The following is a 27792-nucleotide window of genomic DNA, read 5'->3' as shown; positions in this document are numbered from 1 at the left end:
CATTATGTAGGGGGTTTTGAAGCAAAGCGATTAAATACCTATCAGAAGCATATATTAAAGTTAAGAAATAGGTATAAAGTCTGAAGTTTTCTGAAATGCCAACCTTACACATTACAATACAGTTACACATCAATTTATGAGGTCAAACTAAAAGTCAAATATACTAGTAATAAATGCAATATACTGCAACCTAGACTACATACCAGTACTCTCCTAAATTACAATGTCTCACATGACAAATGAACTGGAGAGGTTGAATAGGAAGATAAACAAGGTTTAGGTGGAATTTGTAATAACTCAACTTCACTGTCTAGCATTTCCACCACTTTACTAATGGCCGGTCGGGTTGAAGGGTTGGTTTGTATACACCATAAGCCCACTATTATCATCTTTCTCACCATTTTGTCATCACTTTCATTTCTTATATTTTGCAGACCAAGTTCTTGATCTGATTCAATACAATTGTAAATCCATTGAGGAAAATATATTTCACTTGAGCGGCTTACTTCAGCCTTAATATTAGTTTTCATTCCAACCATTTCCAGGACCATCATTCCATAACTGTAGACATCTGACTTATGTGATACTGCACCAAAATTCCTGGAAAAAATTTCTGGGGCAATATAGCCAGCGGTTCCTCTAACACCAAATATTGATACCGCACTTTCTTTTCTTGGACATAGTTTTGCAAGTCCAAAATCTGATATTTTTGGGCAGAAATCTTCATCTAGTAATATATTGTGAGGTTTTATGTCAAAATGCAAGATTCTAGTGTTGCAACCTCTGTGTAAGTACTCTAATCCACGAGCAATGCCAATTGCAATATCATACAATTGTTTGCAATCCAATTGGTGAGCAACCTGTAGTGGATTTTTTTCTTCATATATAAACCTGTCAAGAGATCCATTAGGCATAAACTCGTATATTAGAGCCCGTTTAGAACTATCTAAACAGAATCCCAATAGTCTAACAATGTTGACATGTGAAGTCCTGCTAATACTTGCAACTTCATTGATGAATTCTTCTCCGTTGCCTTCTGATTTATTTAAAATCTTCACCGCAACAGCACGACCATCATGTAATTGCCCTTTGTATACACTACCGAATCCCCCTTGGCCTAATTGCTTTCTAAAAGAATTAGTCAGTTTCTTAACCTCTGAATAACTGTACCTAGCTGTAGGAAGGGGCCCATGTTCCTTCAAAAACCCTTCAATAATCCGATGGGTTGGGTTCTCCCTCCTAAAAAGGTTTTTCCTAAAACAGCAAGCCAAGACCATCAGCAGAACAACAACTCCAGCAGCCCCTACCACGACCGAAGCTGGAGAATTTATTTAATATAGGAGGAAAATGCTTGGCGTAAGTAAGAAACTAATGACCTTTATATATGAATAAAAGTCACAAAACATGTTTATAGGCTCTGTTGATTAACTGGACTAATTTTGACTTTTTATTTTACTAAAAAAAACATTGTAACATACAAATCTGCATAGTAATTAGACTCGTGTGTGAATGGTAGGCTCGTATATGATCAAAAGAAAAGAATTATTTATAAAATCATTAATTTGTGAAAAGGAATATCAAGTTATGTAAACAGTACATTACCTATGCCCAGTTTGGTCTTCAAGCTCAACCCTTTCTTTACAACTGCAGCGATTAGAAGAAACAATTCAGCAAATAACACAAATCGTGAAGGAAACATTTAAGAACCTAAAATGGGAAAAGCAGATAAAAGCAGCAAGGATTAGTGCATTGCATTCGTGCGTGCTTGTGTTTTCAGGGTTTTTGTTGTAGTATACCATTGACACAACAAAATGTCTCTGTGCTGTCAAGTTTACACTGCCCTCCATGGCGATAGTTGCAATCTGCACATTCATCAGTTAAGTCTACTCGAATGATGATATCTGCAGTTACAAAGGTAAATGGGTTTATAGCGTCAGGCACGTCTTTAATTGGAAGCTGGACCTCTGTACATGCTGCCAAAGAACTCCGAGACACATCATCAGCCGTGATGATGTGCTTGTAGTAGAGATCGTAGTCGGGGCATTTTGTATAATTAAGCATGCCCGTGGGAGGGCTGACATGGAGGCTGCGCTTGCACCTGAACAGACTTGTGTGGTATTGGATACGTAAAGCAGCAAAGTGAAAGAAGGGAGGAATAGTATAATTGTATCTGAAAGCTTCACAACTTTCGTTCTGCAGAAGGTCATAGAGATGTTTGTCTCTAATTTGAAAAGTTATGATAGAACTGTTCCGAAGCTGAGCTACGAGTACAACCCGAAACCATTCTCCATTATTCTGTAATTGGATCATTTTGAACTTGAGTGGATCTTCACAATTCCGTATGGGTAAAAAGCCACAGTCGGGGCGTTCTGTTGTAGTAAAGGGGAAACTGATATTGCCAAGATCTCCACAAGAAAGCAGAGGTGGACACGCCGCCGCCAATAGAAGTGGCATAAGGTGACAAAACAAAAGCAATGATACAAATTCATAAACTCCACTCATCCTTCCTCAATCACCCAGTACGTCTACGAGCTAGAAGCGTTATAATGTAAGAGGTAAAGAAGAGAGTCTTAAAATTATTTTAAACATTCTTGGCGAAGCTGTGCCCGTATGAGCTACTTAAAACACCAGTTGACTTGAAGTCATGTGGAAGATTTCGTCTACTAAATAATTATGGAAAAAAATTATAGTGGTGGGGCAACCATTGTGGCTGTGGGACATTGCGAACCCAGCAATGCAAAATATAAGGTTGGTAGATATAAACAACTGAATCAAGGTTCTTCTTCAGCCCTTGCTTCTCAAATGCAATATCCATTACACATTCACCCGTGATTACATTTTTAAATTAAAGTTTGAACCAACAAGCCCATTAAATTACCCCTTCTAGCAAATCCGCAATGGTTTATCCCCTGCATATCACTCTAAATTAACTAGTATTTTAACATGTAAATTACTCACAAACATTTTTATATAATTAAAATTTATAATAGTATATAAATGATACCAAAATAGGCACGAACAGACGTGGCGCAAAGAAAAGTCATAAAAAACAAGAGCGGAAACAGAGGCCATAGTAGAAATGTTAGGAAGAGTCGAGTAAAAGGAAAAAACCGAATGGTTTTTTAATTTCTAGTGTAAATATTAGTCCTACGGTTAGTTTGATTTATGAAATCTAATGTTTTTGTTAATCTGACAAGTAAGGATTAAAATGTGATGATTAATTTATCATTTTTGGAATTTATTCTCTCCTTTCTTCTTCTATTGGACCACCACCGTCCTATTTCTTCCCTTCTTCTCTTGGACCACCACCGCCGAACACTGTAAAAAGATATTTCCGGCGATCCTTCCCTCTCTTTCTCTCTTTATTTTTCTTTTTCCTTCTTATTCCGTACTTTCGCGGTGGCAGAAAAACCATTGAGAAGATGGTAGCCTCATACCCCATATCTGGGGTGGTCACTGTGCAGAGCGGCGCATGGGAAAGGCGATGAAATCCAAACCCAAACCACGATCTATGTCGGCGACGAGATGGAGCGGTTCGTGGTGTGCGTCCACATCATAAATGGGTAGGAAGGGGATTTTAAAGCAAGCAGATAAAGCGAAGACAAAACCTAAAAATTAAGTCTACATAGCTATCAAAAGTGAATATTAAGACAAGAAATAGATGTAGAGTATGAAATCTTTCAAAGTGATTAACGCTGCACTTACTCATCAATTTATAAAGCCAAACTAAAAGAAGAAGAAAAATAGTAATAAGTGCAATGTACTACAACAAAGGCTACATCTTAGTATATATTCTTCTAAACTATAGTGTCTCACATGATAAATGAACCGGAGAGGTTGAAGGAGAAGACAGAAAAGGTTTAGGAGGAATTTGCAATAACTCCATTTTACTTTCTAACATTTCCATCACTTTACTAATGGCTGGTCGAGCTGAAGGGTGGGTTTGTATGCACCACAAGCCAACTATTGTCATCTTTCCCACCATTTGGTCATCACCTTCATTTTTTATATTTTGTAAACCAAGCTCTTGATTTGATTCAAGACGATTGTAAATCCAATGAGGAAAATATATTTCACTCGAGTTGTCTACTTCAGCCTTAATGTTTTTTCTTCTTCCAACCATTTCTAAGACCATCATTCCAAAACTATAAACATCTGACTTATGTGACACTGCACCAAAATTCCTGGAAAAAACTTCTGGGGCAATATAGCCAGCGGTACCTCTAGCACAAAGCATTGATACCACGCTTTCTTTTCTTGGACAAATTTTTGCGAGTCCAAAATCGGATATTTTTGGACAAAAATCCTCATCTAACAATATATTGTGAGGTTTTATGTCAAAATGCAAGATTCTAGTGTTGCAACCTCTGTGTAAGTACTCTAATCCACGAGCAATGCCAATTGTAATATCATACAATACTTTGCAATCCAAGTGGCGAGCAACCTTTAGGGGATTCTTCTCTTCATATATAAAATTGTCAAGAGATCCATTTGGCATAAACTCGTAAATTAGAGCCCGTTTAGAACTGTCCAAACATAATCCCAAAAGCCTAACAATGTTAACATGTGAAGTCCTGCTAATGCTTGCAACTTCATTGACGAATTCTTCTCCATTGCTGTCTGATTTATTTAAAATCTTCACCGCAACAACACGACCATCTTGTAACTGCCCTTTGTATACACTACCGAATCCCCCTTGGCCTAATTTGTTCCTAAAAGAATTGGTCATTCTCTTAACCTCTGAATAACTGTACCGAGCTGTAGGAAGGGGTCCGTGTTCCTTCAAAAACCCTTCAATAATCCAATGTGTTGGATTCTCCCTCCAAAAGATATTTCTCCTAAAGCAGCAAGCCAAGACCATCTGCAGCACTACAATGCCAGCAGCCACCACGGCTGAAGCTGGAGAATTTTATGTAAAAGGAGAATGTTTAGCGTAAGTACTAAGTAGGAAAGTAATGGCTGTATATTTGGCTTTTTATTTTACTACAAAACCAATGTAACATTCAAATCTGCGTAGTACTTAGACTCGGGTGTGAAGGGTAGGCTCGTTTATGATCAAAAGAAAAGAATTATTTATAAAGTTAATCATTAATTTGTGAAAAGGAATATCAAGTTATGTAAACAGTACATTACCTATAAGCAGTGAGTCTGGCCTTCAAACTCAACCCTTGTCCTAACTGTTAGAATTAATGTCTTATGTGAGAAGGGGGGGTTAACACGTGAAACAAGGTCCTTCGGGACAGAAAAGTGTTCTCTCTCACTTATAATCATCACGAACAGAGAGAGGCAGACAAAAAAAAGTCTAAGGAAGTGAAATCTTATTTCTCTCCTCTTCCAAGGAAATCAAATTACACCGGAGAGGTACGCATTATTTGTTTATCTATATTATTTGTTTATCTATTGTTTGTGAGAATAATAAGTTTCAAGATTCTATTGGTTTTCTATAATTGATAATCTAGAAAACCCTTCAAGTTTTACATGTGATATCAGAGCGTGTGTTATGAAATTTATAATTCTCCAAAAATGATTTAATTTCTTTCAATTATGCATAACCCTAATTATAAAATTTAAAAATAATTTAATTTCTTTCAATTATGCATCATCCCTAATTATGAAATTTATGAATTTTTTTTGTGTAAGTATGAAATCTTATATTAAAAAGGATATCAATTAAATTGACTTTCAAATCACAAATATAAATGCGTAAAATTATATTATTTTGATTGTATTCAATGAAGAAAAATATATGATATTTATACGTAATGACACTTTAAATTGTATATATTAAATTATGGAGAATGAATGACGCGTTATGTGTGAATTGGATTTGTAAAGCTGTGCGGCTGACTGCATGTAGCTTCCTTTCAACTCCAATTTTTGTTTGAAAAGCTGCTCCTACGCGTAAGTTCCTCGCAGGGGAGAATAAGAAATTTTGGATTTTACTATCTGTAACCTATTTTTTCTATTTTCAATCCCACTTGCTCTTTTTTTTTCGAATATTATTGTTGAATGTCATTAAAAGATTGGAAGTTTATATCTTGTAATTAAATTAATGTGAATGTTTAGAAATTATTGGTAGCAGTAAATATGTATATGCTACATATTCCTTTGAATGTGTTTGAATGCAAAATACAAATAAATGTAATATTATTTTATGGCCTAGAATGAAATTAATAGAATGGTTATGAATTGTTAATAGCAATAAGCATGTGCATGTCAAATATATTTGGTTGGAATTAAATGTATGTTGAATTTGCTAGTCACCAAAGTAGCCAAATTTGTAAGGTTATTTATTCCAAATTAATGATTATTTCAATTACTCATAGAATAATGGATGCTAAATTATATGGTTATTGGTTTATCGGTAATTGAAATTCATTGCTATAAGACATTTATGGATTGCCCAAAGGTTGATTAATTGTTCTTATAATTAATGAATATAATTGTAGGCGATTTGTGTGTATCATTAGTTTTATTTATATGTCCAAAGGAAATAGATACTACTAATTGGTGCATATTTAATTGCCAAATAAAGTTAAGAATTTTTATTAGCATCATTATGTTTGTATGTTGTGTGTTGGTGTATCACCCAAAGGAGAACATCAATATACATTGACTGTTATTTGAACGAATCATGTGTATGACATGTATTTTATGTCTCAAAACACTTACGTGAATTTTATTATGTAATACATGTTCTCAATTCACTGAATTCTTATGTATCATCTGTTTCAATTTTAATGGGCTTGACTTCTTTGACTGAAATGAGCAAGTCCAATTTCACCTCGGTGTTTTGGATCATGATCTTATTATGTTGGAAGAGAAGTTTGTTACTATTATTGATACTAGTAGCAATGAAGAGAAAGTTCATTAGAAAGCTTGAGAAAGATCTAACAAAGTCGGCCTAATGTTGATGAGAATGACTATTGCAAACAGTATTAAGACAATTCTCCCTAAAATTGAAAGTGCTAAAAGGTTTATAGGGTTAGTGGGAGAGCACTCTGAAACAGCTAATAAGTCTGTTTCTGAGACATTAATGAGTACATTGACCACCATGAAGTTTGATGATTCACATACTATGTATGAACATGTCATTGAGATGACAAATATTGCACTCTGAAAGTGCTAAAAGGTTTATGCGGTTACTTGGGAATGACTGTGAATGAAAACTTTCTTATTCAATTTATTCTAAAATCATTACCGTCTGAGTATGACCCGTTTCAAATGAACTATAATACCATAAAAGATAAATGAAACGTGCATGAATTGCATAGTATGTTAGTTCAGGAAGAAGCGAGGCTTAAGAATCAAAGAAGTCACTCAGTTCATTACGTAAGTCACCAAGGGAATCAATGAGCTAGAAAGAAATTTATGAAGAAACATGATATAGGCAAAGGGTCATTAAAGATCAATACTCTTTGCAAATCCAGAAGAAGGTATCAAAAGACAATAATTGTCAATTTTATAGGAAATCTGGACATTTCCAGAAGGACTGCCTAAAGCATAAGTCTTGGTTTGAAAAGAATGGTGAGCATAATGCTCTTGTATGTTTTGAATCAAACTTAACTGAAGTTTCTCATAATACATGGTGGATTAATTTTGGATGTATGACTCATGTTTTCAACATTATGCAGAGATTCCTTACAATCCAAACCATAAGCCCAAATGAGAAATTCATTTTCATGGGGGATGGAGTGAAAGCTCCAATGGAAACAGTTGAGACTTATTGTTTAAAACTCGAGACTGGACATCGTTTAGATTTACTAGAAACTCCTTATGTACCTAGTTTATCTAGGAATTTAGTTTCATTATCTAAACTTGATGTTACTAGATGTTCTTTTAATTTTGGTAATGGATGTTTCAATTTATTTAAGCATAATCATCTCATTGGTACTGATATTCTTGTGATGGTTTATATAAATTGAAATTAGACAATTTGTATATTGGAACTGTTTTAACTCTGCATCATAATGTTGGCACTAAACGTAGTTTAGTGAATGAACAATCTGTTTTCTTGTGGCATAAATGTTTAGGTCACATATCTAGAGAAATGATGAAAAGATTAATAAAGAATGAAATTCTTCCTTATCTAGATTTTTCGGATCTAAATATTTGTGTGGGTTGTATTAAAGGGAAACAAGCAAAACATACAAAGAAAGGAGTTACAAGAAGCACTCAGCTTCTTGAAATTGTGCATACTGATATTTGTGGACCTTTTGATGTTAGTTCTTTTGAAAAAGAAGGATACTTTATCACCATTATTGATGATTATTCGCGTTATGGTTATGTCTACTTACTGCCTGAGATTTCTCAGGCAATGGATGCCTTAGAAATTGTGAAAATTATTAGATATGATAGAGGTGGTGAGTATTACGAAAGATATGATGAAATTGGGTAACACCTAGGTCCATTTGCTAAGCTTCTTCAGAAATGTGACATTTGTGCGCAATACATAATACTCGGTACACCACAACAAAATGGTGTATCAGAAAGGTGTAATAGAACTTTAATGGATATGGTTAGAAGTATGTTAATCAATTTGACTATACCCGTATCTTTATGGATATATGATTTGAAAACTGTCATGTATTTGTTGAATAGGATTCCTAGTAAGACAGTTTCAAAGACACATTTTGAACTATGGACAAATAGGACACCTAGTATAAGGCACCTGTATGTTTGGGGTTGTCAGGTAGAAATAAGGATTTATAATCCGCAAGAAAGAAAATTGGAAGCAAGAACAACCAGTGAATATTTCATTGGTTATCCAGAAAAATCAAAGGGGTATATGTTTTATTGTCCTAATCATAGTATGAGAATTGTCAAAACTGAAAATGCAAGGTTCATTGAAAATGGTGAAATCAGTGGGAGTGCAGTTCCACGAGAAGTGGAAATTAAAGAAGTTAAAGTACTAGTCCTTTTAGCTTAGGCCTCTTGCAGTAAGGTGATTGCTCCTTTTAGTTATTGTTACAAAATTAATGAAGAGGAGCAACACAATAATGAACCCATGATGCATAATGAACCTATTATGGAAGAACCACAAGAAGTAGCATTAAGGAGGTCTCAAAGAGAAAGAAGACCAGCTATTTCGAATAATTATGTGGTATACCTACATGAAACAGAAACAAACTTAAGCATTAATGATAATAATCCAGTTTTGTTTTCACAAGTTATAAGTTGTGATAATTCTGAGAAATGGTTAAATGTCATGAAAGAAGAGATAAATTCCATGGAACATAATGGTGTTTGGGACCTTGTAGAATTACCAAAGGGTTGTAAGAGAGTTGGTTGTAAATAGGTCTTCAAGACTAAATGTGACTCTCATGGCAACCTTGAACGTTACAAGGCTAGACTTGTTGCTAAGGAATTTACTCAGAAAGATGACATTGATTATAAAGAGACGTTTTCACCGGTCTCACGAAATGATTCTTTCAGAATTATCATGGCATTTAGTAGCCCATTATAACTTGGAGCTACATCAAATGGATGTAAAAACTGTCTTTCTTAATGGAAATTTAAAGGGGAATATTTATATGGACCAACCAATGGGGTTCTCAGTTGAAGGAAATGAACACATGGTGTACAAATTAAAGAAATCAATATACAGTCTTAAAGCAAGCTTCCCGCCAATGGTATTTGAGGCTTAATGATACCATTGTTTCCTTTAAATTTAAGAAAAATATTGTTTAGCAGTGTATGTATCTGAAGGTCAGTGGGAGTAAGGTTATTTTCTAATTCTGTATATTGATGATATTTTGCTTGCAGCTAACGATCTTGGTCTTCTTCATGAGACTAAGAAATTTCTCTCTAGAAACTTTGAAGTGAAAGATATGAGTGAGGTAAGCTATGTGATAAGGATAGAGATATTCCATAATAGATCACAAGGATTAGAGAAATTCAAGATAGAAAGGTGTTGGGGCTGATCACAGAATTAGAAAATAAATATGAGCAAGTATACAAAGTGCCATATGACTATGATCTCTATCTACCACAAGCACAGTGAGAGTTTATTATGGCAACATAAGTTCCATATGACTACGCGTCTGTTTCTAGCAACGGTACCTTCCATGGTGTTGAGGCTGATCTGGGAAACGACAGTGAGGTCTGGGTTGGGGTCTAGTGGAATATCCGGGTTCTCGACATCTTTGTCTGCGATCAGAAGGTGTAATCGACACCGGCAGCGATGACCATGTGACCATTTATCGTCACAATGGTAGCAAAGGCCTTGATCCCGATGAATGGCTAACTCTTCTGCTGATAATCGTTTGACCGGGATACGGGGGGCAGGAAGGGGAGTAGAGGATTTGGGGAAAAAAGAGGTAGTGGGTTTAAGGGAAATGGAATGTGGTTGGGTAGGGGAGGGGGGGTGGCGGGGCTGGCAGCGGAGGACGAGACCCGCGGCGGTGGTCCAACATCTTATCCTCTTGAAGACGGGCCAACTCGATGGCCTGAGGGAGGGAGATGGGACGCAGGGCCTGGACCTCGCGGCGAAGCTCCGGGATCAGTCCGGATATGAAGCAACTGAGGAGCGATGATGGAGCAATGCCAATCGTGCGGTTTGCGAGGCGTTCGAAAGCCGTCAGATAGTCGATGACAGAGCCGGTTTGGTGGAGTTTGAACAGGTTGCCCTGAGGATCGTCGCAGAACGATGGGGCGAACCTTGATTCGAGGGCTTGGAGCATCGCGGGCCAGGAGGGAAAATATCCGTTACGGTGCATCCACTGGTACCATGAAAGCGTCGGGCCGTCCATGTAGAAGGAGGCTATGGTGAGGCGTTCGAGTTCCGGGATCCCCTGATAATTGAAGAACTGGGATATCTTAAATATCCAGCCCAGGGGATCGTGGCCATCGAAGCGCGGGACGTCAAGCTTCAAATGATGGTGGCGCGAGATCGGGGAAGGAGGGGGTTGGGAGGCGGAGATGGGGGAGGAATGAGGGACTGCGATGGCGGCGAGACGGTCAAATAGGGACTCGATTTGGGTGGTAAGTGAGGCATGGATGTTATCGATTTTTTTGTTGAGGGCATGGTTGCTCTGAGACAGGGAAGCTTGTCCTTCGGTGAGGGAGACCTGACCCTGCGAAAGACGTTGGACAACATTATCAAGTTTATCGAGAGTTACTTGGCGCGTGTGATGCTCAGGCATGGAGGCGAGGCAGGTCGGACCAGTTTGATAGCTACAAGGGACTAAAGATAAAAGCTAAATTGGCAGGAATGATTCTGATACCCATTTTATTCTATTACTTCCTTTATATAGTCATTTTTACAAGATATTTTCTGCTAAGTTGTTATAACAGAATTTTGAATTTGTAAAACTATTCCAGGTATCAACTAAAACGTGGGAAATTACTTTTAGTGCAAATGAGTAAGGTTCTAGAAGCTGTATAACGGGCTCGTGACTTTCATGCTTCTCACACGAAATCTGCAAGGTACTTGGGCCTGAGAGTGTTGCGTTTTGGCCCATTGCTGCTTCTGCTATTCATAACTGTGAATTCCTCTCGGTTAGTATTGTTGTCTGCTGCTATCTGTGTGTTGTTTGGAACTGCTGCATTCTCTATGTGTTCTGCTACTTGTATATTGCTATCAGTTGACATGGAGGCTGCGGTTGCACCTCAACAGAATTGTGTTGGATTTGAAACTAAAAGCAGCAAAATGAGAGTATAATTGTTTCTCAAAGCTTCACAACTTTCGTTTTGTAGAAGGTCATAGAGATTTTTGTCTCTAAATTGAAAAGTTTTCAGAGTAGAAGTAGGACTATTCAAAAGCTAAAGCTCATGATCAATCAGAAAAGAATATCATATTAGATTTATCAATTTTCATGTTGCTCATAAAACTTATTTTTCATATAATATTCATTTTATTTATGTTTTTTTTTTGTATGAACAGGGGTTGCTTCCCATAATTTCATCAATAAAAAAATCAAAATCTTATCTAAAAATAATAAATAATAAATTTTTAAAAAAGACTAACATGTTATTAATTAAATAAGAAGACCAATTTTAAACTTTTAAAAATTAAGAACCAATTAAAAAAAACATAACAGTATATTTTAAGTCTATAAACAACTTTTTTTTTACATAAAGCCTATAAACAACTAAATCAAGGTTCTCTCGGTTAGCCTTTAATACTCAAATGCAATTTCCATTATACATTAATAATTCGTGATTATTTTTAATCTGGTACATACCAACAATTATCCCCTCTAGTCATGACGAGTGATGTTATAAAAATCAAAGCAAATAATTTATATTTTCTTGTTCATCATATTCTTAAATAGTTTTTTTTACGGCGTTAATTTTTAGTTTTTCATTTTTTTCTTTTATTTTTAATATATTTATCAAAATTTTTTATATCCTTTTTAAATAAATTATAATTATATTATTTTTTTAATTATTTTATATTTTTTTATTATTTTTATAGATATTTTAACAATTAATTTTATCGAATAAAGTTTATTTTTCAACTTTCAACTTTTAACTTGCACCTATTTTTTTCGAATATAGCCTCTCTTTTTCAAAATGCTGCATGGCAATTAAATTAAAGCATCCTTTATATATACTAGTAATTTCCAATCACAGCATCTAACCATGCAGCCATTGCAATTATACCAGGCTTTATGACACTCATGCATTTTTTTCAACCAATTAAATTAGACTCTTTTAATATATTAAGCTTATTTGTTTATTTTTAAAAATATATATTTTAAAGACAAAAAATTACATGTTTGTTCAAAGTAGTTTTGAATTTTTTTAAAAAAATAACATTTTTAGTTTTAAAAACTAAAATATTAAAACACTTCTAAGTTAATTTAATTTTCAACTTTCAGTTTTATTTTTATTAATTATACCCATCTTTTCCCCGCTTCCTCCTTTCCATCCTCTTCTATTTTAAAAAATATTTGTATTTTACCAAATAAGTATAAGAAAACAAAAAAGATTATTGTTAATACTTAATACTACTTAATAGTGTATTTCTTTCTCACTCAGAGGGTGATAGAATATCTCTATCTTTAGTATGTGTGTTCTTTCAACGAGAATTCATATTGAAGGATTGAAAAATACTTCCTCCATTTTTTTATTATAAGTTATTTTTATTAATTTACATATATTAAAAAATTGTAGAAATCAGTTAATAGTGTTTTTAATTTAAAAAAATGTTAAAATTATCCTTATTTAAAATTCACTAAGTCTATCAATTTCTCTCTTCAACTTAATTATCTTTCTAATATCTCATTAATTTCAATATGCCAGTAACTATTTTATATATTCCACTATTATTGGAAAAGTATAAAACTAATATGTATAAATCTAATATTTCCTCAATCAATAAACATAAAAAAAAGTATTTAATATTTTTTTTCAAATAATTATAAATATTTAATGAAGTAAATTAAATATATTTTAGTTACTATCTTTAGAGTTCTCAGTAATATAACCCATAACAAAATATATGCATTGAAACGTAGACATAAGAGCCATCCATCCTAGATTGAAAAGTAGGAATTGAACATCGACCTAAATTATTGATAATGTATCAATCATGAAATTGAAAAAATGAAAAAGAACAAGCAGTTGTTTGGAATATTCAAAATTCGTTTGAAGTCAACTAAATGATATAGGTGTGACTTTCTTATTTTAAAATTGTGCTAACATCAATTTAAATTTATAATAGTATTGTTATTCATTCACAATATTATTATTCTAATTAAAATTAAAAAAACTGAAATAGAAAAAGATTTTTGCTTCCCCGACCCCTTCATCTCATAAGTCATAGTATTAACAGGCTAAAATGGAAATTATGGTTTGACTAATTCGTTTGGTAGTTATTCTACCTCACCTATTTCTTTTTTTTCACTCACATAACCATCATTCGAGACTAATTAGACCAATCCCCGTCCTTTCTTTTGCCAAACAAACTGAAGATACTTCTGTTTAGTGTTAACAGAACTGTGCTGTTGAGTTTTCTGTTATGGTATTGTATAGTCTTAAAACTTTACTTTTTAAAAAAAAAACTGAAAACGAAGAAAACACACCAATTGCAACCATATAAACTAAATAGTTTTAAATTAATTAAGTCTTCTCTGGCAGCCTTTATATATACTAGTAATTTCCAATCAAAGCATCTAACCATGCAGCCATTGCAATTATGAAGTTTGAGTAAACGTTACATGTCTCCATACATTTTAATAACCTGGTCATTGTCTTTATTAGAAGTTTTAGTCATTAGAAAAAACTAACCTGGATCATCATCAGGACCACATTTGACAGAATGAACTCTGTCAGTGCAGAAGCACCTGAAAGTGTACATGACGAAATCGAAGCCGCACCTCCCTCCAGTGTTGTGGCACACGCTGCAGTTACCGGCCTTCCACGTCAGCAAAAACCCTTTTGTCAACGCTTCTTCATTCCCTCCTATTATTCCATCTTCCACTATCGTGTCCACAACCTCGCCCTTGCAATTCTTTGACACAAAACTTATATTTTTATCCTCTTTATACAATGCCAGAACTGAACTCGTTTTGTTAAAACACCCAACTTTGTGCTCTTCCAGCCAAGGCAATGACCCACAGCCGTAGAACAATCTAATGTTTGTTTGATTCGGAGCAATATCAAACTCGCGGGTACTAGGAAGAGTGAGATTCTGAGTAAGAGGAAGAGGAAGACAACCTTTGGAATTGGTGGTGTTTGATCGTGAAACTGAAAACGCGGCATTGGACACTCGAAGTGTCTGATTTTCGTAGAATATTTGGTGAATGATGTATTGGGTATTAGACAGATTGAGGATTGGAAAACCATTTGGGCCACAAGAGATGCCAAAACCGGGATTCCCACAAAAAGGTTCTTGTTTTCCTTCGATGTAAAACGGATAACTTATACTTTGATTGTTGTTGACGCAGGTTGTGGGTGGACATGCAAGAAATTTTGGGTCCACATCACAGGAGGTGTTTTTGGCAAGGAGATAGAAGAGGATGATGTAGGAGAAAATCAGGGGAGAAGAAAGGGGTCTGAGGATAAAGAAGATGTTCATTTTGGAGGGCTGTGGATAGAGAACATTGAAGAAGAGAGAATAGGATTATACCCAAAAGAAGATGCGGAGTGTGAGGTGAGAGGCGAGGGTATGGCCGCCTACGGAATTGATATTGACAACTTGTCTCTGCCTCTTATCTTTGAATGGAACCCCGTGTAGGCAAGTTGAAAAGGTTGAACAAATTTGCTAACTTCTGACCACTTGTTTTATTTGGACATTAGAGAGCAAGAAAAATTAAATGGTTTTTAAGTTCAGAAATATTGTTATGTTCCTAGATTTCGAGCACTAGGAGATATCCAGAAAATGGAGATTAAGAGAGAGAATTTCTAATTATATTTCTGTTTGTCATTTGAATACATGTTTTTCGTATATATAGAGTTTGAGCCTATTACAATATTCTAATGGCTTTTGGCATTATATGCCTTGAAGGAAATCAAAATAAACATTTTTAACAGAATTTGGAATAATGGCCGACAACAGTCATGGAAGAGCACCAATCTGCTGTCAGTTCAACCTCTGCACCAACTGTTGCCAGCTCAACCTCCTATACGAAGTCTCTGAGGTACTGAGGTTTGTAAATTTCCCTCATTGGCCTTTCTTCCTTCTTTGGTTCTGGTTCTTGCTCTGTGTCCTGTTGTTTTCTGCTCTTATTCATAACATTCCCTGGCCCATCAAAAACACGTTATCCTCAAGGTGTTGGGCTTCAAATCTAGACAGCGAAGCAGCTTGGTGGCACAATTCAAAAAACAAAAATAGCTAAAACACGAGATGGGTTTTAGAAAAAAATAAATAACACGTGAGTGAAAATTTGGGCCATGGTGATTTGGGCTTGCTATAGGAAAGATGGAGGTGTAGAAAAAGAAAAGTGGGCAATAAGAAAATCAAGTTGAAACAGGGGGGTGAGTATAGAAGAAGAAAGATACATGAGTATAATAGGGCACTAAGAACAATTACTTCCTTAGGGCTCCGTCCCTCATCCTTCATTCTGTTGAACAAAGCTATAGCCTCATTGGGGCGGCTTCCTTGAGCCAACCCAAAAATCATGGCATTCCACGAAGTAATGTCTCGCCTGCACATATTATCAAACACCTTTTGTGCAGCGTCAAGATCACCGATTTTGGCGTACACGTCCAGCAAAGTGGTCAGCAACAAGATATCAGCTTCGAACCCAAATCGCAAAAGCTGAGAATGTATTTGGGTGGCTTCGAAGAAAGCCAATGTGCGTGTGCAGCCCTTGAGGGCAAAGGAGCATGTCAAAGCATCCACCTTTTGGGAACAATGGGTGACACGGTCAAGACCTTTACGGCCGAACCTCATTGTCCACGAAGCACAAACCCGCGCCGACCATGGTCGTGGTGGAGGCGGTGGCTCTGGTGGTGGTGGTGGAGGTGACGGCGACGAATACGGTGGTCGCGGGAGGGAGGCAAGAGAGGAGCCAAAGGACACAAGGTGGTGCTGTGTGACAACATGCTGAACATTATGAAACTCGGGATTCACCGTTTGGCTCGCGGAGTCCTTAAGAATCTTCCCGAGGATGGTCTGTGGTACTCTGTTACCTACACTGAGCACGTTAAGGGAAAGACGTGTATCACGGTGGATGTTGTTGTCGCTCTCGAAAGGCAAGGTAGGGTAAAGTGGTTCTATAAGCTTTCTTGCAATGTCTCCTTTGCTGGTAAGCGGAGCTGGCAAGGGTGCGAGGTGTTGCGGCATGAGTGTGGGGGGTGGTGATGGAGTTGGCATGGGCGTGTGTGCGAGGAGTGCCTTCGCAGAGGAAGAAGATGGAGGTGTGGGTGAATGGTGTTAACGGGCTTCCAACACAGTAATGCATTAAATGAGTTCATCTAGTTTGATGGTGACATGGAGTTGGTTGGAGGCTAGCTTAGTTATGGCTTCTTCTATGTGTTCCATTCTGGTTTTGGGTCGAGTTGTTGTAGCCATGGTGGCAGTGCTCAATGAAAGCACCAAGTTATTATGTTCCCAGAATTTGAGGACTAGGAGATCTCCAGAAAAGGGAGATTAAGAGAGGAAATTTCTAATTATATTTCTACTTGCCATTTGAATACATGTTTTCAATATATATAGAGTTTGAGCCTATTACAATATTCTATCGGCTTTTGGCATTATATGACTTGAAGGAAATCAAAATAAACATTTCTAACGGAATTTGGATAATGACCGACAACAATCGTGGAAGAGCACCAATCTGCTGCCAGCTCAGCCTCCTATACAAAGTCTCTGAGGTACTGAGGTTTGTAGATTTCCCTCCTTGGCCTTTCTTCCTTCTTTGGTTTTGTTTCTTGCTCTGTGTCCTGTTGTTTTCTGCTCTTATTCATAACAAATATCCTACTTGTTCTGCTAATCTTGATAACAAAATCCCTTTATCATCGATTTATGAATAAGAAAGGATAACTTAGATCGAAATTAGTAGAGTTTTATATGGTAATCTATGTTGACTTTTAATACAAAGCCTTATTACATAAATTTGAATTGAACAATAATATAAAAAAATGCATTTAAATCTTACGAGAAATTTTGGGTCCACATCACAGGAGGTGTTTTTGGCAAGGAGATAGAAGAAGATGATGTATGAGAGAAACAGGGGAGAAGAAAGGGGTTTAAGGATAAAGAAGATGTTCATTTTGGAAGGTGTCTACTATCTAGTGGTGGACAGAGAACATTGAAGAAGGAGAAGAGAATTATACCAAAAAATTGTCAATAGCGAGGCTATAGCCGCCTACGGCATTGACCTTACAATTGGAGTAAATGGTTGACACCTTTGTGTGTTTGCTAGAGGGAGGAACTTTCATGGTTTGGTAGGCAACAAAGGCTAAGGAAATTTCTAAAAACACGTGGGGTCACACAAAAAATTTCCACGTTAAAATGGAAAGAAGACATATTACTCACTTGTGGATCAAAATGAATGCTTTGAAGGATTAAGGAAATTTTTTTTCTTGATTTTGCTTGAGTCATTGTGGGCTTGATTTAAACAAGGCTTAGCCTCTTGACCAACAAGAGTAACTAAATTTGGGGAATTAAATCCTACGTCCTCACAAGTATATTCTCCATTCCTTTATTTCATTTGAAATTATTCTATTGCCCTTAATGAATTAGCATGATCTTTTCCAACTCACCCACAACGATGACTTACCACGACATCTTCCTTCTTCCTTTGTCTTGAAGTTGCGCATCCTCATTCCCTTCCTCCTTTGTCATTGAAGGTAAGCTTCTTCCTTTGTGATATGGGTTTGGGTTCTAGTGGGATTGGGGTTGGTTTTTGGTGGGGTTGAGGTTGGGTTATGGTGGGGGTGATTTCCGGTGTGGATGGGGTCGCATTTTGGAATGCTTATTCCTTAACAAAAAATGATTTTGGAATAACCTTTTTGTAGGAAAAAAAAACCTTCCAAAATAAGTTTTTCATAAGAAAAAAAAAGTTTTCATAATGGCTTTTCCAAAAGCCAACAAAACTTTTAAAACGGTTATTCCGGAAGCAATTTAACTTAAGGAACAACTATTCTAAGGGTAGATTTGTAAATTTGAAACATCCTTTCTAGAAGTGAAAAGGGATTTAAAAATCAGTATTGGACTTACAAAAAATTCATTTTAAAAACAACAACTTCAATCCAAAATAGCATTTCTCAAAGTGTATTTTACATCTTTCAAAAAAAACATTCCAAAAAATTAATAGAGCATTAATATATTTTAGCCTATAAACAACCTTTTTTTTTTTCAGAAAGCCTATAAACAACTAAATCAAGGTTCTCTCGGAGAGCCTTTGCTAATCAAATGCAATATCCATAATACATTAATAATTCGTGATTACTTTTAATCTGGTACATACCAACAATTATCCCCTCAAGCCAACCCAAATTGGTTTATTTCCTGGATGTCACTTTAGAATAATACTAATATTTAATTTAATGGGTTTGTAAGTAGAGAGGGAAAAAGAATGAAAAACATGACGAGTAATGTTATAAAAATCAAAGCCAATAATTTATTTAAAGCTTTTCTTTATTTTTGTCAAACATTTACTAACGCAGCCTCTTGTATTTATTTCTTAATGATTTAAGAATTACAGAAGAAAGGGTGTCATAACTATTGGTGAAGTAACGGAGTGTTAGGCTCACACTGGTCTAGAAAATTAGGACAGTCAAACTAATTCTAATCGCCATGATGCCAGTAACGTAAAGCGTGTGGTCAAGCATATGGCAAAAACGTTTATGGAAAGATGTTAGTAGCTTAAATGAATCTCCTTTGACAGATTAGTTCTTGAATCCTGATGGATGGATGGATACAGAGTAAAAAAAAATAGCATTCAGCAATCAACTTGACTCTTGCCACTGAAGTGGTAAATAGAAAATAATTAAATGCTTAAAAAAACACCAGAATTTTAAAAATAATAAAAATTGGGGCACTGGCGCAGCCATGTCTAAGACGAGACTTCGTATGTGACAATCTCAATGGTCTGGTCTAGAAAACTCACTGTACCGAAAGGAAACATTCGAATGGATTAAGGAATAAATGAGAAATTTATGTAAAGCGTACCTTTTTCACAGTAGAACTTTTGATTGCTGTCAAGTAGACATTGGCCACCTCTGAGATTATAGCACTCGTAACAATCATTAGATAATACTACTTCAAGAGTCATCTCAGCAGATAGAAACGATAGAATGTTTGAGGTATCAGTCAAGTCTTTTGATGATATCTGAATAACTGAGTAGGATGAGAAAAGGCTATGCGCCTCCTTATTATTAGGAGAGGGAAGGCTGTCATAATAGATATCATAATCATAATCATGGCACTGGTATTTAAAATAATGTGCTGGGGGTTTCATATTCATATTGAGGCTGTGTTTGCATTTGAATAGTGTTACATTATATTCTATGTGAATAGAATACAAAGAAGAAGGGGATGGAAGACTATAATTATTCTTCAACGCTCCACAAGTATTTTGTTGTAAACGCTTGTGAAAATCTTCATCCAAAATTGAAATCTCACCCTGCTGAGTGATGCCATTAACCACTATGCTGCTGCTATTTCCATTTTTCTCTAGCTGGATCGTTTTTGTGGGTTGAAGAGGATCATCACAATCACGTATGGCTAGCAAGCCACAGTCAGGTAGTTCTGCCTTGGTGAAAGGGTAATGGAGAGTCCCAAGATTCCCACAAGTAAAGGAGTGTGGACAATCTTGGTGCCCATTTCCATAACCAGCGGAGAGAATGAGTACAAGGAAACAAAATAGGAAGCAGAACAAATCAACTGGAGCCATCCCAAATTCCCAACTTTTTGAGGAACAAGTAATGAACTCTCTATATTAATTTATAGTATATGACATGTATCAACTCATCTAAAAGAACGTCTTTGATTCGCAATTTGACTTGGAAAATGAGCATGGAAGACCCGGAGAAAAATAGGCCCACCATATTTTCCGTTCAATTTCTCCTATTCACTATACAACGTATTAGCAGAAAGAGAGGATGGAAATTGACTCTTCCAAAATTCATACGTTTCCCAATTTAGGTTTAATGCTCGAACTTGGAACTCCATTCCTTTGCTCATGGTAACAGAATAGAAACTTTGAGAAACTTGATTACTGAGAAATTTATGCTTTTATGCATTAGGCTATGTTTAATTCTCCTTTTGGAATATTTTAAACTCATTTTTGTGACATGTTTGATTATTCTCAAAAATACATTTGCATATTACAATTTTGTTTAAAAATTCAATTTTGTAAAAATAAGACTTGAATTGTTTTTCTAAATTTAGTTTACAAACTTAAATTTAATCTTGGATTAAATGTGTAAACTTTAATTCAAACATGCTTAGTGTGTGTTTGGTTTAAGGCGCTCTCACTTTCCGTTCAACGGAACTTTGCTCTAACATTGAAAAATCGCATAAGCAATCATTACATTATCCTTCCAGTTATTTGTAAAGGACAAAGAGGAGAGTGACACCAAAATAACACGGGAAAAAGGAAACATACAGTATTTAACAAGCAATTTCTAAATTTAGATGAATTGATTTCTCAATCCATAGTAGAGATTTGAAGCTTCCAATCCCCAGGGGTAGAAAAGGTCCATGGAAATTTATATACAGAATTTGGGGAGGCATACTTAATCAAGAGAATACCCACTTTTGTGGTAAGTTAAGCAACATAAACTACTATACAAAAGAATCTACCCGGCAACAATCTTAACCATCCAAATCAGAGATGAAGAATCTTCAGCCGCCCAAAAACCCATTCCAGGCACTCTCTCCCAGTTTTAATTTGCTACTCAAATGCAATGGCCCCATTTTAGATGAATTCGTGGATATCACAATTCACATATACAGCTGTTGCTGCTAGATAGTGAGATTCAATCAATTAATTTTTGCCTATAAAAATTGTGAATACAAAAATGGCCAAAGATAGCATAAAGAATACTATAACAGGAAATCAATTTTGAGCCTATGACACCTTAACTCCACTTGGACGTTTTCCTTCCATAGCATCCTTCTTATCACGGCAATCAAAACATAGAAAAGGACCTTCCCAGGGTTTGGAGCTGGTGGAGAAAATGGAACCTGCGTGGACAGAGATGCCCTCACTTGGAGCAAGATCAACTTGACATACAGCACAGACAAAAATGCCAGATGTTGATTGCCCTGAGTTCAAGTTGTCATCATTTCCTAATCTGCAGGTATGCCATATTAAGTAATAAATATTCATGAACCATAACTGTTTTAAAAGTATTTAAAGGAATACAACAGAAAATTGTCTGAGTAAGTCCAACTCGATAAGAAAACCAGGAAATACTTCCAGACTAGTACAGACTCATAGCTACAGAACACATACTGAAATTAGCTCACGTAGTATCCTAAGTAGGTATCAGTTAAGAGAGAACCAATTAAGAATATAATAAGAGGCAATAGGATAAAATATAAGTGTTTTTACAGCCAAATGGCCATGCAAAACATGAAGATTCCTTCCTCGAAAAGGAAGGAGGGTGTTCACTTATGAGTTATGACTCCACATATTATCAGGTAAGTAAATCGCAGCACATCATAAACTAATTAGACTGTAATGTACTGTTCATGAAATTTTCCCACTCTCGTCAATTGAAAATTTTTCCTATAGAAGGGAATGACAGATTACCTTTCAGCAAGCATTGCGGATCCTTCTTCAAACAGTTCCTCCACTATATTTATAGCTGAAAGCTTTTTTGACAGCTTACTGGCAGAATCACGGGACCTCTTCCTGAAGGAAAGAAGATCTCTCAGCTTGTTCCGTTTTGGGGGGGGAGGTGTTGGTGGCAATTCATTATCAGGTGGGATAATGTCAACTACTATGCAAGTTGTATCGTCCTTTAACCCTCTCGTTCTTAGTGCTTCCTGTATAACAGTTAAAATATATATACATGTGAGGAGAAATGCCAGCTTTGCAACATGATGCTAATGTAGTAATGTCACATCACAAGCCAGAAGACTACCTTGACAACCTGCATAGCAGCAAGTTCAGCAGGCAAACCACGGCAAAATTTTGCAGCCATTTCTGATGATAGAGCATCCCATATGCCATCAGAGGCAATTACAAGCCTCCCACCAGCTTTTGACAGCTATAATCCATGACAAATTGTAAGATTTTTATCCTGAACAAAGGCCTAGCAGGATGCATAATCATTATAATCACTGACCTAAAGAAGAAGAAATTATCTGGAAACAAATTATACCTTTACTTGTTTGACATATGGTATTGGAACTATGAACTCCCCAACATCCATGTCACCTATTGACCTAGAAAGGCATAGACCTCCTGGCCAGCAACGAAGGGGACCAATCTGCAATGGTTTAGAACTAAACTTTAAAACAAGGATAAGCTAAATGGAATGTTCCCATGTTAGATGCTGTAAGGGGGTAGGGGACAAATGGAAGATCTTTCCTTTTCTTCCATTTTAGGATGAAAAAAGTATAACTACAACATAAATATGCTCACCTCAGCCCCACCAACAATGCTAAGTCTCCCAACTTCACCTCCACTAGCAGTTACACGTTCCCTCCTGTGCATACAGTGTAACTCATAACAAGAGCATACAAAAAAAAAAGGTTAACAAACTTAGGCCTTAGAAATAAAAACATACTCTTCAATATTCTCTTCAAGTCTGTGATCAACAGTTAAGGAGGTAACAGCACCACCCTGGGTATCTAGTATACAACGGGAATCTCCAACTGATGCAACAGTCACAGTCCACCTATCCACTATTACGAATGTGGCTGTGGTTCCAGAAGTTTCTCCTGGACAAAACCAGATGAGGACTCATACAATCAGTAATAAGAAGAGAGAAAAAATAAATTCCTGAATCCTGATCCTCCAGTTCTGTATTTCCACCCTCCCAATATGAATAACTTCTCTATCCCCAAAAGACACAAGAATAAAAGCTAAAGTTCACACCTCTGCTCTGAAATTCCTTGTCAGTCTTAACAAAGCCAGCAACCAGTGCCCTTGGTAAAGCTTGTAACCACTCATCTCGTCCAAGCCCTCGAGGAAGAGCACCCAACACATGATTTAACAAATGCTCCCTAGTAAAAATGGCAGCAGCATTTCCATTATGCCCATCAAAAACCTGTTAACCAGAAGAAATGAGTGGCCATCTTATAGGATACTGTGCTTCCATCCAAAAGGACATTCATTTTAGTCTGAAAAGGCTGTTGCCACATGCCAAGAGTAAAAAGTAAAGCAAAATTTCCATGAAAACAAGCAGATTAAACAATCAGCAATCTCCAAACTATAACTTACTATATATATGATATATCATGCATTTCTAGAGGTGAAAATATAATCTGAAACAGAAAAGTTGAAAAATACCGCATATACAGAAAAGGAAGATGAAGAGTTCCCAGGCACTCGTTGACAATCAGTCTTAATTAGAAAGTAATCCTCCCCTTTCTTGGACTGAGCTGCATGTCCAACCCTCACAGTAGGCTTCTCCATCTTCTCACTCTTCATCTCTCTCTTGAGCAATGCAGCAAGAGGCACAAGATCATGATGACGCCGCCTCCCTTCACCAGAGGCCATATCTAGCCCCACCAAAGAACCTTCACCCTACTACTCAAATCCAAAAAGCTCTTTTCTCACAAGTATATAAGACCTCAAACATAAAACACTCCTCCCACACAGTAAACTCTTCTTGGCAATATAAAGAGACACTTTATCCCAACTAGATCTGCATTCATCACAAAGATCAGCAATTAACTATTCATCTCCAATAACAACCAAATAAAACATGTAAATCCAACAAAGTGCAGAAGCAACTTTTTAGTTTTCACAAATCACAATGCATTATGCAATTTGTTTGACCCACTTTTGGCAACTATCAAGGTTTTAAATTGCAATCGCAGTCGTGGTTTCGTCGCATTCCTTGGTATTGCAGAAAATTGCGGCGGAAATTGCAGACAAATACAACCATAATTGCAGTCACATTGCGGAAAATTGAGACGGAAATTACAGACGAATGTGACCACAATTGAAGCTGAAACCACGCTGGCAGAAAGTTTTTTAAAACCTTGGCCTCAATTGAGCTTGAAGAACAATGAGCTTCAAGTACATTTTTTTTTTCAAAAATAAAAAAGGAGAAACTTGTAGCGGATTCAAAGTAGGCAAAACATAGATGATAGAACGCAAATTCCTAGCATAAAAAAACAAAGTAGCTGAATTACCAGCGAGAATGTCTGGGTGTACACCACGCGCAAAACCAGATGCAGATATGGCTGCTAGACCAAGCAAATTTGCACAAAAGAAGAAAGAAAGATTTCAATACGTATACCAAACGCGTATTGGTGACTAGGCATGAACTGTTAAACCCAATAATCTAAACCCATAAATAATCTTCCATTAAACAAATAGAAGCACCCAATTCCCAGAGAGAGAGAGAGAGTTACTAGTACGCAATTTAAAAAAAAAAAAAAAAAAAAAAAAACTAGAAAACAAACAAAAAGGCATTAAAAAAATTCAGGACCAACCCAACACCAAGTCAGCCCCAAACAATTCTCCTCAACCAAGAAACGAAACCAAGATTTCAACTTTTATACGTAGATTCCACCCCAGAACCAAAGGGAATAACAAAAAAAAGCAGATGCAGCTGGCGTGGTAGCATGGGACCAAGCTATTTTTCATGGAACGAAGAAAGTGGCTTTTTACTGAGAATTATAAAGCCTATCTAGCAAACACCCACACATTCTGTTTCAGTTAAAAGTCGGTATCTTTAAACTTTTCTTTCTCTGTTTCCTTCCCCTAGAGGGAAAAACAAAACAAAACAAAACAAATAACTGCTACCCCTTATTTCTTTCTATTTTACAAGAAAAAAGGAGTAAAATACAGTGAGGGAGGGAGGAGTGACAACTGGAAAAACATGCTATAGCAGACAGCAAGTGTGAAAGTGAGATGGACATACATGATACAACCTAAGCAGGAGACCAATTTCCGCAAACGAAGTGACAATGGGTTTCATAATCTAATCTCCTTGGATTTGGACAAGGAAAAATTGAATTGAGGAAACAAACAAACACTTTGTGGTGGGGACCACGGCAAATTGTGTGCAAGAAACAAACAGATTTGGAGTTGGAGGTGAAATAATCAGTATTATTTTGTTGCTTCCGACAAAAGAAAATTGGTATTTGAAGTTCTTTAAGCAATGTGTTTATAACTGTTATGATCTGTGAATAAATAAAGAAATGTTATGTTAGTATGGGAATTGGTGAATTGAAAGGGAGAGGTGTTGGAGGGGTTTGCATTTGTTTCTGGGATGGCATGATGCCTTCTTGTTTGTTTGGTTCAGAGAGAAAGTGCGCTGCAGCTTTGCAGTTACACACCTCACTCTACCAACCTTTCTTTCTTTTCTCTACTTTATCCTCTTTCCAACCTAAATTACATACATTATTTATATTTTTTAATTTAATTATTATGTATTGTTATTATAATTCTTTACATGGTTATTTAATAAAAAATTATTATTCATATATTTTTTAAAATAATTTATCATCGAAACAATTTTTTTTTAAATCAAATATGATTATTAGTTTGAGAAATCCATTAGAATCGGTCTGTTTGTAAGGTTACAATAAATATTCATCCATCAATGTAATTCAGATGCTAACAAAACTTTGAATTCGTAAAAAAAAAAATTAAGTTTGACTTAATGCATTTTTTGAAAAAGATGAGAATTTTTAAGTATAATTAAAGCTTTTGACTTATGATTAATCCGATAACACCTATCTAAAGAGTCAACACTTTACAAGTATATCTCAAGATTTTATCAAGAAACTAAATATTCTAATTACAGTAATTATAAAAAAATATTACTCATCCACTCATTCAGGTTATATTTGATAAATCATTTTAGTTAATTTTTAATTTTTTTATTAGGCAAAAAATTATTTGACAACTCAATAATCAAGTTTTTTAAAAAAAGAATTATCGTCCGTTGACATTTGGGTGTTTATAAATTATTTTCATATTAATTAAGGAAAATTATAAGTGTCCACTTCCATTTTTAGGGTGGATTGTAATGGAGATAGAAGAGATAAAGGAAAGTAAAATACATAAATAAACAAAAAAAATGGGTCCATCTTGTTTTTTTTTAATCGAAAAAAATGATTTTGAAAAAACATAAAATTTCCTTATTAAAAATTAAAAAAATTATTTTTTTAGAAAAAAATAACACATTAAAAATATTTATTTAAAAAATATTAGTAAAGTTTAACAAACGGATCAATAATATATATAATATGTGATGCAATAGAAAAGACAAAGAGAAATAAATAAAAAATAGTCATAACAGAATGAAATATATGAATATCATTGTCAATTAATTATTAATGTATTTAATAACTTTATTTATTACCAAATAATTGTTGGATTAGCTGTCATGTGTTTTTTCTGCACAATAATTTATCTCCTCACTGGGTTACCTTTGCCTTTGGGTTTTGTTTTTTTAGTCATCCGCATCCTGTCTTCGTCTTCATCGACAATTAATTTTTTTTGTCAGCACAATACGTCCAACCACTAACTTACTATAACTCTATATAAGGGATAGTTTTCAAAAAATAAGCTTCTATAATTAAAGTATACGTGTTTAATGGAGATTTTTTTAATCACGTTATAAATTTATATTTCACCTGTACATGTATTGTACGAGAGACTAGCAATTGTTATTTTTATGTAAAAATCTTCAACGTGACGTGATTAAAAAAAATATGTTGTTAACGGAGATGGTAAAGTAGTTAACTTTTTATTACATTGTCTTGTTTTCTTTATTAAAATACATAATTTTCAAAATCATTAAAATAAATTTAATGTATTTGTCATTTGACGTTATTAAGGTGTTATTTTTTATTATCAAGGTATACTTATAAGTTATGAACTGTGAAACATATTAATTGTTTTTCAATTTCAAGTTAATTAGTTGATCCGGTAAAATTAAAAGATAAATATTATGTGCTTATATTCATTTGTGTATCATGCCCACAAGTTTTCATTAAATAACAATCATCATTGCTATATAACTGTTATTAGTAATACATTCTTTATTTTTATTAAGAACCAAATTATTATATAAAAAAAATCAAATTTAGTAATTAACATAAATTAATAAATATTTCACATGACAACTTAACAAACATATTAGCAAAAAACTATTTTCAAATAAATATATTTTACAGTATTAATTATTGAATAAAATGATGTTTTAAATAATATTGTTTTATTATTCTAAAAAATAATATTTATGTAAATTAAA

The 27792-nt window shown here is 35.2% G+C and overlaps 3 protein-coding genes across 12 annotated transcripts; all 3 read right to left on the bottom strand.

The window, feature by feature from the left end:
- Positions 1-86: 86 nt before the first annotated feature.
- LOC100778621 (LEAF RUST 10 DISEASE-RESISTANCE LOCUS RECEPTOR-LIKE PROTEIN KINASE-like 2.5) lies at positions 87-15161 on the bottom strand. Of its 5 annotated transcripts, none has more exons than XM_006589618.3 (3): positions 14236-15161; positions 1603-1644; positions 87-1318 (listed from the first exon to the last, which is right to left on the bottom strand). In XM_006589618.3, the coding sequence occupies exons 1-3, from the start codon at positions 15023-15025 to the stop codon at positions 219-221; spliced, it is 1932 nt and encodes a 643-aa protein (XP_006589681.1). In that variant the 5' UTR covers positions 15026-15161; the 3' UTR covers positions 87-218. The 5 variants fall into 5 exon arrangements, with proteins under 5 accessions (XP_006589681.1, XP_040861925.1, XP_014618904.1 ...); XM_041005991.1 differs by having other exon boundaries at positions 87-1303; XM_014763418.2 differs by lacking the exon at positions 14236-15161 and adding an exon at positions 1797-3781.
- Positions 15162-19532: 4371 nt separating this feature from the next.
- LOC102660793 (uncharacterized) lies at positions 19533-20291 on the bottom strand. The gene has a single exon (XM_014762781.1). It carries the CDS (start codon positions 20289-20291, stop codon positions 19533-19535), a length of 759 nt encoding a protein of 252 aa, XP_014618267.1.
- A 690-nt stretch (positions 20292-20981) lies between these two features.
- Positions 20982-25874, bottom strand: LOC100809663 (probable protein phosphatase 2C 15). Of its 6 annotated transcripts, none has more exons than XM_006589615.4 (10): positions 25450-25874; positions 24716-24766; positions 23865-24222; positions 23451-23622; positions 23140-23293; positions 22995-23058; positions 22732-22839; positions 22492-22617; positions 22158-22393; positions 20982-21696 (listed from the first exon to the last, which is right to left on the bottom strand). In XM_006589615.4, the coding sequence occupies exons 3-10, from the start codon at positions 24072-24074 to the stop codon at positions 21471-21473; spliced, it is 1296 nt and encodes a 431-aa protein (XP_006589678.1). In that variant the 5' UTR covers positions 24075-24222; positions 24716-24766; positions 25450-25874; the 3' UTR covers positions 20982-21470. The 6 variants fall into 6 exon arrangements, with proteins under 6 accessions (XP_006589678.1, XP_006589677.1, XP_003536672.1 ...); XM_006589614.4 differs by having other exon boundaries at positions 24716-24769; positions 25450-25873; XM_003536624.5 differs by lacking the exon at positions 25450-25874 and adding an exon at positions 25019-25435 and having other exon boundaries at positions 24716-24769.
- Between the last annotated feature and the right edge of the window lie 1918 nt (positions 25875-27792).

This window comes from Glycine max, chromosome 10 (assembly GCF_000004515.6).
Source record: "Glycine max cultivar Williams 82 chromosome 10, Glycine_max_v4.0, whole genome shotgun sequence".
In the NCBI taxonomy this organism is placed as follows: domain Eukaryota; kingdom Viridiplantae; phylum Streptophyta; class Magnoliopsida; order Fabales; family Fabaceae; genus Glycine; species Glycine max.
This window is presented reverse-complemented; position numbering and strand designations above follow the sequence as displayed.

Coding starts and splice junctions, on each gene's coding strand:
- LOC100778621 (XM_006589618.3), bottom strand. CDS start 15,025: ATGAACATCTTCTTTATCCTCAGACCCCTTTCTTCTCCCCTGATTTTC. Junction 1,645..14,235: donor TGGTCCTGATGATGATCCAG/GTTAGTTTTTTC, acceptor TAATCGCTGCAG/TTGTAAAGAAAGGGTTGAGC. Junction 1,319..1,602: donor GAAGACCAAACTGGGCATAG/GTAATGTACTGT, acceptor TAAATTCTCCAG/CTTCGGTCGTGGTAGGGGCT.
- LOC100809663 (XM_006589615.4), bottom strand. CDS start 24,074: ATGGCCTCTGGTGAAGGGAGGCGGCGTCATCATGATCTTGTGCCTCTT. Junction 23,623..23,864: donor CTTCCTTTTCTGTATATGCG/GTATTTTTCAAC, acceptor TCTGGTTAACAG/GTTTTTGATGGGCATAATGG. Junction 22,618..22,731: donor CATATGTCAAACAAGTAAAG/GTATAATTTGTT, acceptor CATGGATTATAG/CTGTCAAAAGCTGGTGGGAG.
- LOC102660793 (XM_014762781.1), bottom strand. CDS start 20,291: ATGGCTCCAGTTGATTTGTTCTGCTTCCTATTTTGTTTCCTTGTACTC.